The 18678-nt window shown below is 40.1% G+C and overlaps 1 protein-coding gene across 7 annotated transcripts in view; it reads left to right on the forward strand.

The window, feature by feature from the left end:
- LOC119655778 (calcium/calmodulin-dependent 3',5'-cyclic nucleotide phosphodiesterase 1-like) overlaps positions 1–18678 on the forward strand; it is an 831136-nt gene that overhangs the window by 788090 nt on the left and 24368 nt on the right. For all 7 annotated transcript variants that reach the window (XM_038061896.1, XM_038061905.1, XM_038061856.1 and 4 more), the window contains 2 exons: positions 5523–5772; positions 13048–14128. In XM_038061896.1, the coding sequence (XP_037917824.1) occupies positions 5523–5772; positions 13048–14128 (1331 nt within the window). The remainder of the gene's footprint in view (positions 1–5522; positions 5773–13047; positions 14129–18678) is intronic.

The following is an 18678-nucleotide window of genomic DNA, read 5'->3' on the forward strand; positions in this document are numbered from 1 at the left end:
CTACAAATAACCGGACGACGAAGGGACTTTCCAAATATACTACTATACTATTTCTAATTATTCTACCAAATCAAATCCCCGTACCATGCCGACCGTGTAGGGAGATTAGTTACTTTATTGAACTAAAAATTATCTTCATGAATGTCTGAAAAGCGATGGCCTTAGTAATATACATGCTAAATGCTGATCATTTATGAATTGATCTTTAAAAAAATATGCCATGTGCATCTTTTACTTTTCCAGCTCTCGTCCCACTCCTGACTTTTATGAAGGGTAAGGGTTTCATTTTAACTTGGTAGAAACTTTTCAGAGCATCAGTTTATGGCTTCTCCTGCAGGCATAAAGAATCAAAATTGTTTCTTTTTAATTGCCTCTATTTGGTGCAGCAGCGAAATAATTGTTGATGTTGTAAATCAAGTTCTTCCTCCGGCACGAGAATACTGAATTGATTGGCACTTTGCTGGCTTTCTTGAATGTACTACTTTTTGTTTAAGTTTATAATTTTTATTGAATTGTTAATTTGCACATAATTGCCATGAGGCTTTTAATGTTTTATATAAACAAAACCTTAGTGAAATCTACCTACCGTCTAGTTGTCAATCTGTCTACAACACGGAAATGCAAAATCACTAGATTTTATACAAACTTCGGGAATACCAAATGAAATTTGCCAATTAAAAAATAGGGGGCGGGGGGGGGGGGGGGAGAAGTTAATCTGTGAAATTCAAGTACATCAGTTCATTTGCTTCTAATATTCGACTAAACACCTTGTTTTTTCTCTTTGGTTCCATATCAGCCGAAATAATGTAATCCGCACCAACTAATCTTCATCACAGAAACCACCTGGAAAATATTTGGTGATCCTAAAGCAAATGCCTTTGACACTTCTTGCTCTTCTTTAAGACGAGTGACCTCCTAACAGCACTGAACCATTGGACAGTCCTTATTCGATCAGATTTTTTTTATAGTGTAAACTAAGCAATTAACTTCGAAGTCCTTAGTTAAACGGTCGATCGACTGTCGAACGATGAGTTTATCGCTACTCTCCACTACTTTTGTTTGCCGGCTAGGTCCCAACCATTTTCAACTTTTGGCTGATGTGCTCTGCTAGATGCCACCAACAACCCACATTCTTTGCTTGATAGCTTGTTCGGCAAGATCGAAAATCCATTATTTTTCAGCTTCGCCGACCAAGTTTTTGTAAATTCTAGGTATATGGTACATGATAATCGAACTTAGCCAGTTGAAAAATAAAAGGACAGCTGTAAAAAATTTACTTTTAGTTGTCGAAATTACACACATCAATTTTCCAAAATAATTAGTTATCCGTTCGCCATCGGTGACAGTTTTTTTGCTGGGATAGAAATTATCCCATTGTTATTAATTGTCATTGACCTTTACAAATTTAGCACCAAAACTATTTAAATAATTTTTTTTAATAAAGCTTAACATTCCAAGAAGAACCTGAATTACTTTCAAAGCTCTTATTGAAATTGACTCACTATCCGCCTGTTTGCGGCAGACATACCTTTTCGGAAATAGTTTGGCCTTTTGATTGAAGGTGGTTTTCCCGTATATGTGCAGAGACCTAGTATTCCTTCTCCAATGTCCGTTAAATGGAATTTCACATCAAAGGCCTTGATTACTACTTTTCAAAACAAGTCAGGTATTACAACCATCCAGATTGGCTATCATTAATGACAATGGGAAAGCTGTTCTAATAACCTGAAAAGGACGAAAGCTGACCATGCAGATTCGCCAACACCTAAATGCAGTAAAGTGTCCCACAAATACGCATTTGCATGTCTCTTTATAAACCAGGGTCGGCATCAAGAAGGCTTCTTTCAACGCTTCACCCCTTTACGAGTCATACATAAAATCTCACGTCTTAATGCATTGTCCATTTGGGGGAGTCAGTAAAATAAATTCAGTACCTATAAATATTGGAGATCGCGAAAAGTTGGACGGAAACTAAAAAGTAAAAATAAAATTTACAACTCGAGATGCGATCGGGGGAGGTAAATCCATCATAGATACGCAACATGCGCAACATTAACTGGCATTTCGGCAGTAATTAACAAACTTTACGGATAAAGCAAGCGAACTACTTTTTTACAGATGGAGTATATTACCCACTTTGAAACTTTGAAATAAATTTATAATTGAAGAAGATAAATGAACTATGCTAAGAAAAACTAATTATGCTAAGAAAAAGATTGAGACTCCGTTTCTGGATGAAGACCTGCCATCTTGTAGAATTCCTAACCTTTAATATATGTCCAGCTAGTGAATTATGACCGGTCAGCATTGGGCAATATTACTGAAAGTCCAATTTCTGGTTTCGGAGCCGGAGCCTGCCAATAGAAAAGGGGAGGTTTTGACATGCTGCATGTTAATTTGATTAACCTTCATGCCCAGTGTGGAACTCATCGCGGTTACTTCCTTACTCCACCTTCCGGTGAAAATTCCGTATCCTTTCTTCCAATTTCTGTGGATATTGTCATACTTCTTCTAATTTCTTCCAATTTCTGTGGATATTGTCATACTTCTTCTAATTTTCCTGATATCGGTGGAAAAGAAGGCAAAATTTAGCCTTTTATGGCTGCTGAAGCTTCCTTCTGTCGAGACTTCGTCTTCCATTTTTTGGAAGAATTAGGCAACCATGCTACCCCCCGTATTTCTAGTTTCTCTTATTATGCTATAGTGTCCTTTCTGGCGACCGCGCTGTAGACACTAAATGCACACTTTCCACTGATATGGAAAGCATATCATTCACAGATTTCTCCGCGAGGAACATAAACGACTTAATTGCTCGAAGTTTGCGACTTCCTCCCACTTGAAGAGTAAAAGTCCGTTGATTCCATATTCATGTGCTTAGAACACTCGTATTATAATAGTGAAGCAATAACGGCTAAATCACCGCCACAAACTGGTGTCTCTAATTATACTTTATTTCGATAGCTACTTATTTAAGTGAATCCAAATATCCAAATTTAATCTAGTATTTGCAGATTGCTTGATGATCCTTAGGTTTCGAAATATCTGAAATAATAAAAACTTGTTTCTTTTTCGTTGGTGTGAATATTTATTCTTGCAAATACCGATATTTCGGGGACCACTTGTTCACATAAGTGCTAACAAGTTCATCGAATAACGAAATATTTGCACAATACCACATGAAAGTTCTTTCATGATGCGATATACGGTTCTGAAATCATTACTATCTACGGCACGTTTTGCTTAACAGGGCACACCCTACACAGCACTCAATAGAGCCCTCAATTCGTTATGCTCCACTCAGCCATTCTCTCCGAGACGTGGCCAACGACTTGGGTAACCCTCGAGAAAAGAGCATTTTTAATGGCGACTCATTAACATATTCAGGCGGATTATTCTATAGCCCTTTCACTGTCGAATAACAGCTGGATCATATAAGTGGTCGATGCTGAACTTGGGAAGTTGCAGATCTCCAAATCCGGCGAGATGCGACGGAATCTTAGTGAGGACTGTTCGAAAAGTATTCGATCCGCGATTATTGATTTGAGTATTTGAGAGACCTGTGCACGGTATGCCCGGCAATCGGAGAAGACTCCAAAATCTCCCGTCGACCGGAATGTAGACAGTCTGATTACTCGTACATTATCGATCAGTTGATCGTATGGCTAGCCCTGTGCTCGAACAACAAAAACAAAGACGAGTAGCTAGAAACTGTAGAAATTCACAAACCTCCCAACATTATCGTAACGATCACCAAGACTGTGACCTGTGTTGCAAAGTACCCTCATCATATGCCATGAGCTAGTTGTTGTCAGAGCCCACATCTCGCTCATTCCGAAAACCAACTGGTGTCCTGATACGATCGCCAAAGCTCATTATCGGCGGGTCGTCCTTATCCGAATAGATTGATAATGTTTCCATAACCCAAATATTATAACATATTAAAGTTCTTCAGCCCTGATTTTTCCACCAACTTAATCCGATTTTATGCCATTAAAGATTTTTTTGGCAAGAATATTAAACGCATTCATAAGAAGAAACTGAATTATTTCGATCATGGCCAAGAGAATGCGATATGAATAGCATGAGGACCTAACTAAGTTGGGTGATTTGTCAGGATGTTCATAATGTTAACAATAACTTTAACTGTCGTACTTGTCGAGCTAATTTTATATAAGTTTCCAAAACAGTCATCCATTTCCTATTTCACCAGGTACTACTATTGTTATTTGTGCGTAGGAGGAATCAGTATTTTCGAGATAGTATGCAGTTTAATGTAACCTACATCACATTATATATTTATGGTGATCCTAACTGGAACTAGCTATTATAATATGGGCCATTTGAGAGCTATATATGTTTCCTAGCAACATCGGGTAGCCACCTCTGTCCCTAGGGACTCGAAATAATTTCTAGATAAGGTGGCAATAATTAATTAATTAATAATTATTTATGTAGAACCAATTATCAAGAAGTTGAAACGACATAAGTATCTGTTATATACCTCCCTAACTATTCTAACTGATCGGCGGAAATAGCAGACTTATCTGTCACCATCTTCACATTATTTATAGAAAATAAATTCATTTTGGGATAGATAGATACAAAAAATTCCATTATAAAGCTGTTTTTACTACAGAAATTAAACTGAGCCATTAACCCCAACAACTCCAACTAATTGGAAAACTTAAATAACATCTTATTTTCCTAAGTTACTTTTACTCATATGTGGAAGCAATATTCATAAAATCTTGTCCTGTTCACTTCGACAGTTTAAGATTTTCTAGAAAGAACGCGCGCTAAAACGAGGAACACCTGGTTCCAGAAATACTATTCACGCAAAAAAAAATAAATTAGAGGAGCTTCCTAGTTCTTCTTCCCAATTCTGTGTAATTTAGGACTGTATATATGATAGATGTTAATCACCGCCATAGCTCTATGTATGTATGTTGCTGTAAATCTTATTGCTAAGATCCGTGTGACAGTTTCTAAATTTAAATGTAAACTTCATGAATGTTGAGCATATCACACCCCTCCCTAAGAAATCTTGAAGAATTTGTAAGTATACCATATTGCTAAATGTTTGTAAAATTGTAAAATATGTGTGTGTATGAAATTCAAGGATTTATTTTCACTGTTCCATAGTAAGTTGAAAAAAACTCTACGCCTGCTCAGCTTACTGTAACTTTGAAAATATTTATCTATATTCGTATATAATTTGTTCAGTGTCACATGCATTACTGTCTGTGTTTGGTGTCTATTGTTACTATCTACCATATGAAGCATGTTTTCAAATATGTGTCACCCTGCATTCTTGTTGTACTGATACCATAACACACTTTTCAATTTCGTTAGTTTCCATTGATTTCAGTACTACAACACATTCACAATCACTTTTTCTAACTTTTATTTCATCAATTCTACATGATTTTATATAACAAATAAAAAGTTAAAATTTCGGGATAATCCACTAATGGTATTTTTCGTATTTTCTTGTTTCTCCCCTATCAAAATGAAAATTTTAGGAGACTAGCCGATGAAGATGATGAACTATCAGAAGTCCAACCAGATGCAGTGCCTCCGGAGGTTCGAGAATGGTTAGCGTCCACTTTTACACGTCAGTTGGCGACAACACGAAGAAAAACTGATGAAAAACCGAAATTTCGTTCAGTCGCACATGCAATCCGTGCTGGTATATTCGTTGACCGAATATATCGAAGAGTTTCTAGCTCTGCGCTTATGCAATTCCCGCCGGAGGTGGTAAAAGTACTGAAGGTAAGATACTTATAACTTTGCCTCAAAACGTCACTTCGCTACCACATTCTGGTATCTATTACTGATAAAATTGACCATAAGAGCCGGTGGTGTTTTAATGTTATTGATTAAATATTCGAAAACACACTAAATATATTAATGGAAGAAGCGTCAATTACTAATCTCCAACGTCCTTTTTATTTTTGATTTCAGAACCCTGTCTCTGTACAAACTGACTTGAAGAAATATTTTATAATCTTAATTGTTACAAACTTTGAACAGATAAAATGTTTTCATGGACCATCAGACCTTTACTGATTTTCCAAAAAACTAACTAATTTCTCATACTACGTTCCTAATTCCTCCCTTGATGCAGTATTGCCGAAATGTGTCTCAAGCAAAACATAAACATCTGTCACATCTGTCCATCTTTTCATATATTTGAAATATAGAATAAAATGATGAATACATAACCCTATTAGTACCATTCCTCTGAAACTCCCTCTCCGATTTACAAGCTCCATTTAGACATCCGAAGTCTTACCTCTACAAGCATCCAGTTGTGCATTCTGTTAGGATACTCCCTGCCGACACTAACATATGATATGTAAATAAAGATACCACACATGAGAGCCAAAGGTCTAACAAACTTACCCAAGCTATCTTGAACTGAAACATTTTTCCACAAATCTCTCAAAATCTTTTATTATCCTACTTTCCTGAGTTGTCTCAGCTGGAATTGAACTCGGAATGTCTTTGAGTGTTTCTATTAATGTCATGAAATCATTGAAATATTTCCAAGTGACATGCATGCATATGCAGTATTCCTCCTCAAATCACCCTTAAAAATGCAATGCCCTATTGGATAGAAATTTCAGATCGGATTTCTGTCTTCAAGTGGATGTTAGTATAATATAAGAACCTCTACTAATTTTCATGTTATTTTTCAAGAAAGAAAGTGAGAAACATGTAATTGAGTTTTGCCAATCTTTCTCTCAGCGATTATTTGCTAATAAATGATGAGAATCCCACTTTTGCCTCACCTAGAAACTGCATACCCTCGAGGATTATGCAATCCACATTGTCGCCATCCTTCATACTTGTATATAAAAAGGTTCATAGCAGATTAATTAATGATATACATATACAGTATTTTCATTCAGGTGTTCTTTTTTTCCTTTAGCCTTTGTCCCGTTCACAAGCGGGGTCGGCTCGTCGTCAAACGCCTGATCAGGATGCAGCCTCGAGCCTTTCTAATCACCCTCCAACGTACCAAGCCGCCGTTGTGATTGGCCTTTTGGTCGCTTACCATCGACTTTGATGTTCAAACCAACCTTGATGAAGTCTCCTTAGCGCGATTTACATGACCATACCATCGAAGACGCCTCAGTGGAACCCTATACCGATCACGGGAGTGGGATTGGCCTCGAGGCAAAGCCCGTGATCACTCAAACCCAAGTGGTCCATCGTGTTCGATTCCCCCATATTATGGAATATCTCGGATTCGTTTATGTGTCACAGGATTTTCGCTAGTGGATGGGATGCTACCCCCTGCAGCTGAAACACATCAACAGCAAAAATCTTAAGCCTGATGCGTCCATCCGCGAGGCACTCACATAGAAAATGTTCCGTGGATTTCGCTTCCTCATTACTGGATTGACACGTATCATCTTGAAGAATTTCTATTCTGGACATATATCCTTAAATTATGCCAATCAGAATGCCTACAATACTCCTGCAAGTTTTCATGCTTTTCGACAGGATCAACTTTGCCTTATATTTGTTTCGTTCTGGTAAGAAAAATTTGATGTGTTTAGGAGCATTAAGGTTTAGCTACCTATCATTAAGAGAGGCTTGTTCCCAGTTTTTGATAGCAGCATTAGCCAATGCTACTGACACCCCAATTACTAATTCCAGTCCGCGCCTGGTGGAAATTGAACCCTTTTTTGCTAAGGCATCCGAAATTTCATTTCTCTCCACACCACAATGACCGGGTACCCAGAGTAATTCCACCATATTCAATGTAGAAATAGAATTCACACGGTTTATACATTCCTAAATATTTTTAAAGAGATTAAATGATTGCTCAACGTCCTCAATGCAACTTGACTATCGCGTGCAGTGCTCTGAATCCAAAGGCTGAAAATTGAGTAATGCATTGAGAGCTGCGCGGGATGTCGTGTTCATGACACCGGTAATACCTGGACACACAGTTCTTTGTACTGTCGCTAGTTTACAGCGAAATATCTTTTGTTTCACCATAGCCCAGCACACTACGAATGCATAGGCGAAAATCATCCTGATGATAGCAACGTATATTCACATTACTACCTGAGACCTACGTCCCCATATCGACGCCTACACAATCAATAAGCTGTGAAAACTCATTCCATCTTTATCTCTACATGTTTGTTCGAAAGAAGTTTCGTGTCTAGAATAACCCATTTCACTTCTCCGGAGAAAGGTTGCAACCCTCATCTCTGGAAGGCAAAGATCATTTAGTTTCCAGATTTACTAAAAGTGCATGTCTGAGGCACCAATTGTCAATCACATCAACGGTGTGTTCTGTATTTCTACATATCGTTCTGATATCTCGACCAGCACAGCCATGTCATCCGCATAATCTTGAACGTGTGTTACCAGATTTTGCGGTTCGTGTAGTAGTCGTTCAACATACCCCACAGAAGGGGCGATAATACACCACCTTGGGGGCAAGCTTTCATTGCTTCGGTTCTTAGATAGTGATCAACGCCCACTTTGACGCACAGCAATATGTGCGTTAGCATAGCGTAGGTCCACTTAATTAAAGTTTCATCAACACCATGCTCTTTCGCGGCATCAAAAGAGCTTTAAAAAGGCGCACAGGCAAACACCCCTTCAATATCTACGAACTCTCCGCGCGTACTCGGCTTTCAGAGTTTGGGTTGGGTTTCAGTTAGTGCTTGCGATATTAGCGCCGTCTCACGAATATTACGCTATAGTAGTCTCTCCAGACATTTCAGCGAAAAGGATACTAAGCTAATTTGCCTAAAGTCTAAATAGGCATCTTTCCGAGGTTTAGGTATGACTTAACCTTCTGCTTAGAGGTATGTAGCCCCAGACAAGGCAACCTCGAAAAATATTTCTTAGCAGTCGCTCTAAATGCCCTATACTTTCGTTCAGCATCGCTCGATAGTTCCCATCCATGCCACGTGTTTTGAAGTGTTCAAAGGATAGTACAGCAGCTCTCCCCTTTTTATTGCTAACAACCGCTCTCTCAATGTTACAATTCCCCTTGCAGCAGTTTCGTGTTGAAGAGTTTGCAGAAACCGCCAATTTTTTCCCTCCCACTACTGTCACCTGTTCTCCCGGATGATGTACTTCCAAGAGCGTCTGGACAGACTCAACTTTAGAGTACATGAAAGTTCCACTCGGTTCTTTTGGACAGTCCAACTAGGTCGACTCAACCCCTTTAAAGATTTTGGACAGCCTGGAAATCTCCCTTTCTCCTTCTAGTTCCTCACAGTATGCTCTAAAGGAATCTCGCTTCAGGTAATAGGACAAGCCTCTTCAAAACACTCTAAGAGAGTTCGATTCAGGGTTTCCAACTGATCTTCTGTCGTCAAAGGTGTCTTTAATCACCTAAGGAGCTCCACTTTGTTGCCAAAAAATTCATTGAACTTTGTCCAGTCCGTTTTTCTAGCATTCCGTCTTTGGATTACAAACTGTTAGCCTGCAATAGTCGGATTAAAATAGGTAAGTAAGTAAGAAAGTAGGTAAGTGGCCTTAGAGTGAAACTTAATCTAGCGCTCGCCAGTCAGTGCATATTGTTAATTACATCATTTGTTTTCGGTCCCTCAAACGTAGGGGCGCACCCTGCATTAGCAGTTGGTAGACCAGCTGAATTGATAAAATCAAACAGCTTGTCTCCCCTAAGATTGCATTTACTGAGCTTTCGTATCACAACCTATTAAGAGTTCAGGCCACTTGATTCTGCATACACTATAAAATCCCTTAGTTCTTGCGTCGGCAAAGGGTATGGCCATCAACCTGATATTGTAAGTTAACCGCGAGTAAATCCTGGGAATAGAAGGAGAGAGAGAGAGTAGATAGGAAGAGGCTTTGGTATGTTGCAGGTTAATTTTACCAAATTTTATGTTTGTGGACGTAAGTGTAGTTTAATGTAAAAACCGCTACTAACTGAACAGTCTGCTGCATCCAGTGTGGTTCTACTTTGGGTTACAAGCTTACCCTCGCTTTCCGCCGAAAATTCCACTTTCTTGCGTCCGATTTCTCTAGATATGGCCACTGTTGGTGGTCTGGTAACGCCTATGTCCGCATTTCCAAGAAACTTTTTCTTCTTTCGAAGTACCTTCCGTTATCGTCGACTGGGAGCCTTCCCGGATTCACGGTGTCCGGGCTGCCTGGATCTGTGCCGATATTCACTGTCTTTTATTGTCGGCCAACAGTCAGAACCATAGAAGGCAGCAGGATGGATAATACTGCGGTAAATTTTAGACCTGAGACTACTATTGGAACGTGGTGGAAAATTCACTGAGCCCCAGTGTTGGGTCGCAGCTTTAGATGCGATGTCGTCAGTTCCGGTTGCTTTCCCCGATTTCATTCATTCTTTCACTTCCTCGGTATGGTCATGTAATTTGCGCTAAGGAGAATTCACTTGCGACGATTAGTCTGAACATTGAAGCCGATGTGAAACAACCAAACTGATTCGAAAGCTTCGCGTCCAGCTCAGGCCTTTGACAGAGCAAAATGCCGGAACCAATTAAGACGAGCCGATCTTGCTTCTGAACAAAGACCGAAGAAGAAGCACTTTGACTCTTCGTGAGCCGCTGGTTAGTTACCAGTACTGTATTAAACAATCAAAGTAAACAAACATCCTACTATATAAGGTTCAGCCAAAGGCAAATATACTTTCACTGCCGCATTGTTCGGTCGAAACATTTATTGTGATAGCTTATATTAAAGAGCGTAATTTCATGCACTCAAGCGCCAGTTTCGCTGGACTGGAGCTGTCTCCTAATAGTGGAGAGCATTCGCATTTTTTATTAATGACGAGTCTTCCAAGGTGCCTTCGTCTGCAAAGGGAACCCAACCAGCTGCACATGATCTATTGAGCCGTCTTTTCCTCTCCTCACATTGGTTTCCACTTTTTTACTGTGATTACTAGTGTTTTGATTTCTCTCTTCTTAAAGAATAATAAAAACGCCAGTATAACAATCTTTGATTTCTTCCTAATGTATCCGTTTAATTTATTTACTTAAATTTAGATGTGGACCAGTCCATCATACCCGTAGAAAGTTTGAAAAGCAACATAGGTCTAGGTAAATTCTATGTTGTTATAAGAAGGGGGAGGAGGCGGAAGTGATAGTCCTTACGGCTTTTTTAAGATAAAAGACAACGTATGAATTTAGGTTGCACATTTCCTGATCACATACTTCCAATGAACTAGTTGAAGAAAATTAAAGAGGATTAGAAGGCGACGAAAGCAAAGACAGAGGGTAGTATAAAAGCCGAAAATTTAGCAACTCCATTGTTGGCTTCAAGGCAGTTGGTGTCGAAGCAGAGCTTATTGTCGAAAGTGACTGGATGGTGGGGGGGACTATTGAGTGGAGTTCTAATATGTTAAGGATTATACTCAAGAGAGTAAGAAAAGGGAGTGTAGTGAGGATTTGAACGAGTAGGATCCTAGGTTTGATCGTGAGGAGGCAAAGTGCATAGGTGACGATATTGCATGAAACATCTTATGGTCACGGGCATAGAGCAGCTTGGGACCAGTAAGGAGGAGGGGCGGAGAGTAAAGGTCATATTGCCTTGTGGGATGCCAGAGGAGGTAAAAAGCGGAATGTGCAGCCATCAAGGGGCGCAACAGGATCGGTTGGAAAGGTAAGCCATGTTCCAAGTGATATGGAAACGCTGACGGAGGGGAACTTGGACAAAAGTGTCTTTTGATTTATAGTATTAAAGGCTTCAGAAAAATCAGTGTAGCTACTGTGCACACTCTTTCGAAAATTTAGACATTTGGCCACAAAGTTGGTAAAGCAATCAATAAACGGCACTCCCCTGATTTTGACTTCCAGAACTATTTGATAGCGTTCAAATAAGGAAAGAGTTTCGTGGTTTTATTTCCAGACGTATCTCTGAGATCCTCTAGGTAAGCCTCCCACAATATTTTCGACCTTCTCTTCTCAATAGCTAACAGTCCTTGATGTATGATAAACTCATCATTGTGGCGGTTCCGCTTATCTCCTGTAACAGTTTAGGGATTGTTCCTTTTAGAAATCCGACTATAACGGCTTTAGCTTACTTGACAAGCATTTTCACCTGCCAACAAGAGTATAAACTATCTGATTTGGCCATATAAAAGGTTGCGACATCATCATTTTAGGATGTTTTCAATAATAGAAGACTTGACTACAAAAACCGGTTCTGCTCCTGTAACTGTAGGACCAGATCTCTTTCTCTTTCGATGATTACTACAGAAAATATTTTCCCAAAGGCAAACCCGGTAACTATATCTTTGGAAACCCCCATTCAAGATCATAGTCGCCACTTCCTCTAGCATACGGTAAATCAGTGTGACAGATATCTATGATTCTTTGATAAACTAATAATTTTAAAATCATATGCTAAGGAATTTGATGTACACATATATCCATTGACAGGCTGAAAAGTGCTCGTTTCCAAGTACTATGCTATCCAAAAAGCTTCTGCTTGTGGTTTGTTGATTATTGAATCCCAACATCTCTGATGATCTGTCAAAGATCCAATGGCAATAACAGCACCTTGTAGTGTTAAGTGTAATGATAGTGAAACTGAAGCACAATTTGACTGTGTGGATGCCATATTTTCTGCCAAGCAGTGAACAGGAAACACTAATAATAAGTAAAACTACTGTAACTCACCAATATGAAATAAACTTTTGATAACTCGGTTTCAGAAAACCTTGCTTCTCCTGCCACCTTCTCTACTTTTTGCTTCCACATTTTTTCAACCAGCGCATTCTTTTTAGATGTGACCGGCAACTTGACCTGCGCCGAAGATAGAGACCCTTTTGAAAGTGGTCTAGTGGTCATCAATATCAATCAATATGATTGGCATGAGACCATCTTATTTAACCCTTGGCTAACAAACTGCCTCCTAACTCAAAACATTCATCTGTCTAATTTCATCGGATGCTCTTGTTACAGGTCAATTTTCTCTTGAATTGATTTTTCAAACCTAGCATTAATAATAATAATACGTATCAATAAAAACAAGCATCTGCTGTAATTAACTTTCTGTTTTCCTCCTTTTCAGACTCTAGATGAATGGTCATTTGACGTCTTTGCACTAGCCGAAGCAGCCAATGGCCAACCGATCAAATATTTAGGTTATGATTTGCTCAATCGATATGGTATGATTCATAAATTTAAAGTGCCGCCACTAACATTAGAAACGTTTCTGAATAAAATTGAGGAGGGCTATTGCCGCTTCCGCAACCCATATCATAATAATTTACATGCAGCCGACGTCGCACAAACCGTACATCATATCCTTTGCCAAACTGGATTGATGCATTGGCTCTCAGATTTGGAAATATTCGCAACCCTTCTGGCAGCTTTAATTCACGACTATGAACACACGGGAACAACAAACAATTTCCATGTCATGTCGGGCTCGGAAACGGCCATGTTATACAATGATCGAGCCGTCCTAGAAAATCATCATGTGAGTGCCGCTTTCCGGGTCCTGAAGGAGGATGACTGCAATGTCCTGGCGAACCTATCGCGCGAGGAGTACAGAGAATTGCGAACACTGATAATTGATATGGTTCTGGCAACTGACATGTCCTACCACTTTCAGCAGTTGAAGAACATGAGGAACCTGCTAACCCTCGCTGAACCGACTGTAGATAAATCCAAGGCACTTGCCTTAGTGTTGCACTGTTGTGATATCTCGCATCCAGCGAAAAAGTGGAATTTGCATCATCGGTGGACGATGCTCCTGCTGGAGGAGTTCTTCCGTCAAGGTGATCTGGAACGGGAGCTGGGATTACCATTTAGTCCGCTGTGTGATAGAAACAATACCTTGGTGGCTGAATCACAAATTGGTTTCATAGAATTTATTGTTGACCCAAGCATGGGAGTTTGTTCTGATATGCTGGAATGTATTTTAGCGCCAATTGCACCTATCGCGTGTAAGAATAACAGTCTGGAACCTGGAGACGGAACACCAATCAAGCAATGTCAACCGATAAGTGAGGAAACCGATGTAACTAAAAATGGTGCTTCCACTGAGGATACGAGAACACTCAAGAAGGACAAATTTCGAATACGAAAGCCTTGGGTTACCTGTTTGACGGAGAACATGAAAATTTGGAAGGAACAAGCCTTAAAAGGTAAGTTTTATTATATCAACTTATTCATTTGTTAGCTTATATGAAATATTTACTTAACCAATGTGTTCATAAAACGAATTCTAAGTTGAATTGAATAATTTAATCAAAGGGCGAGTTTTCCAAGCAAAAAGCAAAAATGCGAGGGGGAAGAAATTTGTCACTACACTCATAAATGTCTTCTGTTCATTCCTTTGTGAAACATGGGACATCCACAGGATCTTTTTCTTCATTCTTATTCTTTTTTACGTTTCCAATATCATTTTTCCATTAGATTGTACTGCAATTCTATTATCATCAAGCTTAAGATTTCACTAGTGATAAGCCTGCACTAGGGAGATAAGAACCAAAAGGAGCGCAAACATCCATCCCATGAGAGGTTTATGCTCAAATATTTCACTGGCTTGCAAATCAAAATATATTCAATATTGCTTTTATTTGAGGATATCATTTGTCCACCCTTTTCGTTTTCGCTTTCAGAGATATCAAAGTAAAAATCAGGGAAAACCGTTTGCACGTTCCTGATGTCTTATCAATATGGAACTTTCTAAAGATAATGCAACTTATGTTTGGGCAAGTGCACTGAGTTGCAGGCTTTTAAGGAATTTGCAGTTATCACCATTCAATTTCCTCTGTATCACGTAAAATGATCTGCGACCTTACAACAATTGCCAATTCATATCCGCGCAATATAATAAATCTCCCCGAGTACAAAGAAAGTTCTAAGATAAATATTGTCTCAAGTAACAAAAGCTTTTTCTAGGTAGGAGCTATGATGCGAAACCTTTATATTTGCAGACGATTTTTCTCAAGATAACATAGGCAGTAACCAGGTGACTGCTTTTTCTTAAGTCCTCTAAATCAGATATGGGTGAAATTCCAGCTTTCTGCGATTTGAAATGCCCTAATTTCAGCTGACAAATGACTGCCACGAGACTTAGTAGATCATTGCAATTAATCTTGGAATAAAGATTGTAATTGTCATTTCCATTTCCTTACGAGTGGAAGTCGCAGGTCTGCAGTAACTGCAGGCGCGCGAGAAGATCGTCAAGCCCAGCAGCCTTACATCGTTTGAGTACATTTGTGGCAGAAATGGTTTCTCTTCTACTTATTCAAATGGTCCGTATCCGCTTCACCCACAAGAGGCAGAACTTCGCCGGATATGATACGATAAAGAGCTGAGCTGTTCCTTACACCTCTTCAGCTGCTCGTCATAGGTCGACCGTTAACGTCCTTCGAAGGACAATCGAAAGGTTTCCAACCACATGCAAATTCTTTCACGATATAGTATACACTTCTTAAATCATTACGTTCTATGGTATCATCCGCTTCCCCGGTCAGCGCATTAATAAGTTTCCTTTTGTCACGGCGCAAACTACGCTGCACTTCTCGGGATTTCACTCAGTACCGGAGTTCGAGCGCGTCACGTCCACCGTCACTCGCAGCGGTCAATACACCTTTCAACCCTAATATTCATCGATCCGCTTCCACGGTTCCACGGTCAGCCAGATCTTATGTCGGTTCTTCGGGCCGACCGCCTGCGCAGTGCCTGAAGAAGAACATTTTTGATGGCGGCCCAGTCAGTGTATCTGCCGTTCGATCAGCAAGACAGTTCTCTCATTGTCGAACTACGTCTGGGTCATACAGGCGGTCGGTACTGAACTTGGTGATTCGCAGCTCTCCAGCCGTGTGAAAAGTGGCGGATGCACCACACAATATAAGGTAAGCGACCGTGAAATGATAACCCCCTTTCGAGCTGATGTCAGCGCCTCTGGGTACGCATATCCTAGAAACAACTCCTTAATCTATTGCTGATTGCAAAATGGTGAAACTGATTGCTCGTATGGTGCCGGTCAGTTGAAACCCTACTAATCGTATGACAAGCTATGTTCTCGAACAATGTTCCACCGATACCGAAGCGGTGGAAACTGGAAAAATCCACAAACCTCCCACAATTATCGTTGCGGTCACCAAGAAAATACTTCCACATCAGATGTCTAAGCAAGATGCCATTTGAGCCCACTATGGCATTCAGGTCATACATCATGATCATAATGTCAACTTCAGGAAGCTTTCCCTGACCTTCGTGTAACTGCTGCTAGAGAGCATCTTTCTCCACTATATCGAAAGTCTCTGTGTCCGTTGTGATGCTCCTTAACGTGGACCAGGATGTTGCAGTTAGAAGTCTGCCAGAACTCACGCGTGGACAGCTTTCCATAATATTGCTATTAGTATAGCAAGAGGGAGAGGAGTACTCTCAAGAGCCCGACCATCTTACGTCGCTTAGGCCCAGAATGTCCAATTTATATCGTTAGAATTCCCGCTCAAGCTGGAGCGAATATTCTGACAACCTTCGCTACCGTTGTCGAGGAGCATGCATACACTTCAGAAACCAATCGTAATCCGTTTTCGCAAGTCAAAAGTCTAGACCGTGAAGTCAGTTCCTATCTGAGACGTTATGTACATAAAGTTTCGAAATTTGCAGGTTGCTAGCTCATAAATCCCTATTCGCTTCATTATGCTTTTATGACAAGGAGAGAAGACTTTATGTTTATTCTAAACTCCAACTTACAAGACATAAACCATAAGCATAAATTTCTGAAAATGGGACCGTAAAATTATTATGTGAATTCTTCACTTTCTAGCCTCAACACTCCTCCCATTTACAACTTATGTCAAAACTAAAACAGCTTCAGAAACTACTAATCGAGACTTTTCATTTGATATCCTACATACCTAAAATAAAAATAATAATTCGTTAAATTCATTGGCGTAACAATCCGTATTGGATCAGGGCCTTGAAGTGTGTTAGAGCACGCAGCTTTCCGGACACAAAATAAAATTACTCTCCTTTTTGTATGTATGCGGACCAGTGTTCTCAGCTCCTTACGTTTCTCGATCCACCTCGACGTTTCTGCAGTCAATCAGGTCTTGTAAAGTGGTTTTATGACACAACGGGCGACAACTTCACTTATACTATCCAGTGTTCATCAAGATTCTGAGACGAACTTATTGGAGTTTGCGTCATGCACGCAAGAAGAAAGACTTCCTACCGCTGAATGCCGGCATGATCTTGAAGATGGTCCGTGTTGAATGGAAAGAGCCGGCGCTCTGTTCTCTGGGCGCAGTAGCGGCATGCATTTATGTGCTCTTTCGATGCTGACGGCCCTGCAGTGGCCCTTTTGTTACGCACTTTCAGAGGATACCTCTTAATCTACTGTTGATCGCGGTATGCTTAGTCCGGTCAGTGGAAACACAGTTGATCTTAAACGATACGATCCAATAATGTACTGTCCGTAACGAGGCGGTGGAAATTACAAAAACCTCGTTACAGTCAATAAGACCATGTTTCCCTATTATATGGCCGAACATCATCGCAATCACAATGTCTCATTAAACTCCATTTAGTATAAGCCAGACCTGGGCCGGTATTGCGCAGTCAATGTCCTGCCAGAAATAAGTCCTAAGGCACGAGATTGCGCCTTGCAATAGTCTGCTGATTCACATCTGCTACCCTTGAATTTCCTGAGTGGCGCAAGAGGGGTGGAGGAGTATTTTCTAAAACCCCAGCATGTCACTTCACATAATCCTCGAATCGTCATCATAAACAGGGCAATGACCCATACCCAGCGTAGGCCTACCTTAATAAAATCCAGACATCCCGGTTTTTGCGCCGAGGTCCACCAATTCGATATTCTTGTAGCGCAACCTATTCAGCCCGATTTTCTTCCACAACCAGACGGTCGTAATATCGCCCAGAAATTTCATCGTTAAATAGGCTACGGAATCGTCCATCCCCACGTAGGCGGGCAAAAATTCTTTGAAGGATTCTTCTCTTTATCGCGGCTAAAAGCTGGTAATTTCTTTTTAAGAAGAGGTGGACTAGCAAATTTATTGTCGTCTTGTTCAGTAAGAACTTTAACTCTATAGTAAGACGTTTCGAGCGAAACAATTTTCGTAGGCTGGATTAGACTCCATTAGCAGCAAACAACCGTGCACACATTACTTCGTCGTAGCTGTTATCAGTTGTGATTTTCGACCCCAGGGAAATTATCAGCAGTCTGAAAGTTGTAGTCTCCTATTTTGACTGTTCCCATTTTTCCAGCGCCATTTGAAGTTATTAGTTTTTTGGCTTTCATTAATGTGAAGTGTTGCCTTCATTAATGTGCAGCCCAAGATCTCGCATCGATCGTCCTACCAGGATAGCAGAGAATATCTTATAGATGATATTCAACATGACACCTCTGTAATTGCAGCACTGCGTGATATCTCCCTTATTATGTATGGGATACATAATACCTCGTTGGCAATCATCAGGCATTGATTCGCTGTTCCACACCTTGAAAAAAAGTTGATAAACCTCTCGGTATAGTGGGTCGCCTCCATAATTAATCAGTTCTTCTGTAATTCCATCGGCTCCTGGCTACTTATGATTTTTAAGTCGAGGGATTGCACGCACTACTTCTTCCATGCTTGGTGGTTGCAGCATTTTATTTTAGTTGTGGAGCAGTCTGTCGGAAATCAGATTTGCCTCTTTGTCTCGGCAGAATGAG

This window comes from Hermetia illucens, chromosome 1 (genome assembly GCF_905115235.1).
Source record: "Hermetia illucens chromosome 1, iHerIll2.2.curated.20191125, whole genome shotgun sequence".
NCBI lineage: Eukaryota > Metazoa > Arthropoda > Insecta > Diptera > Stratiomyidae > Hermetia > Hermetia illucens.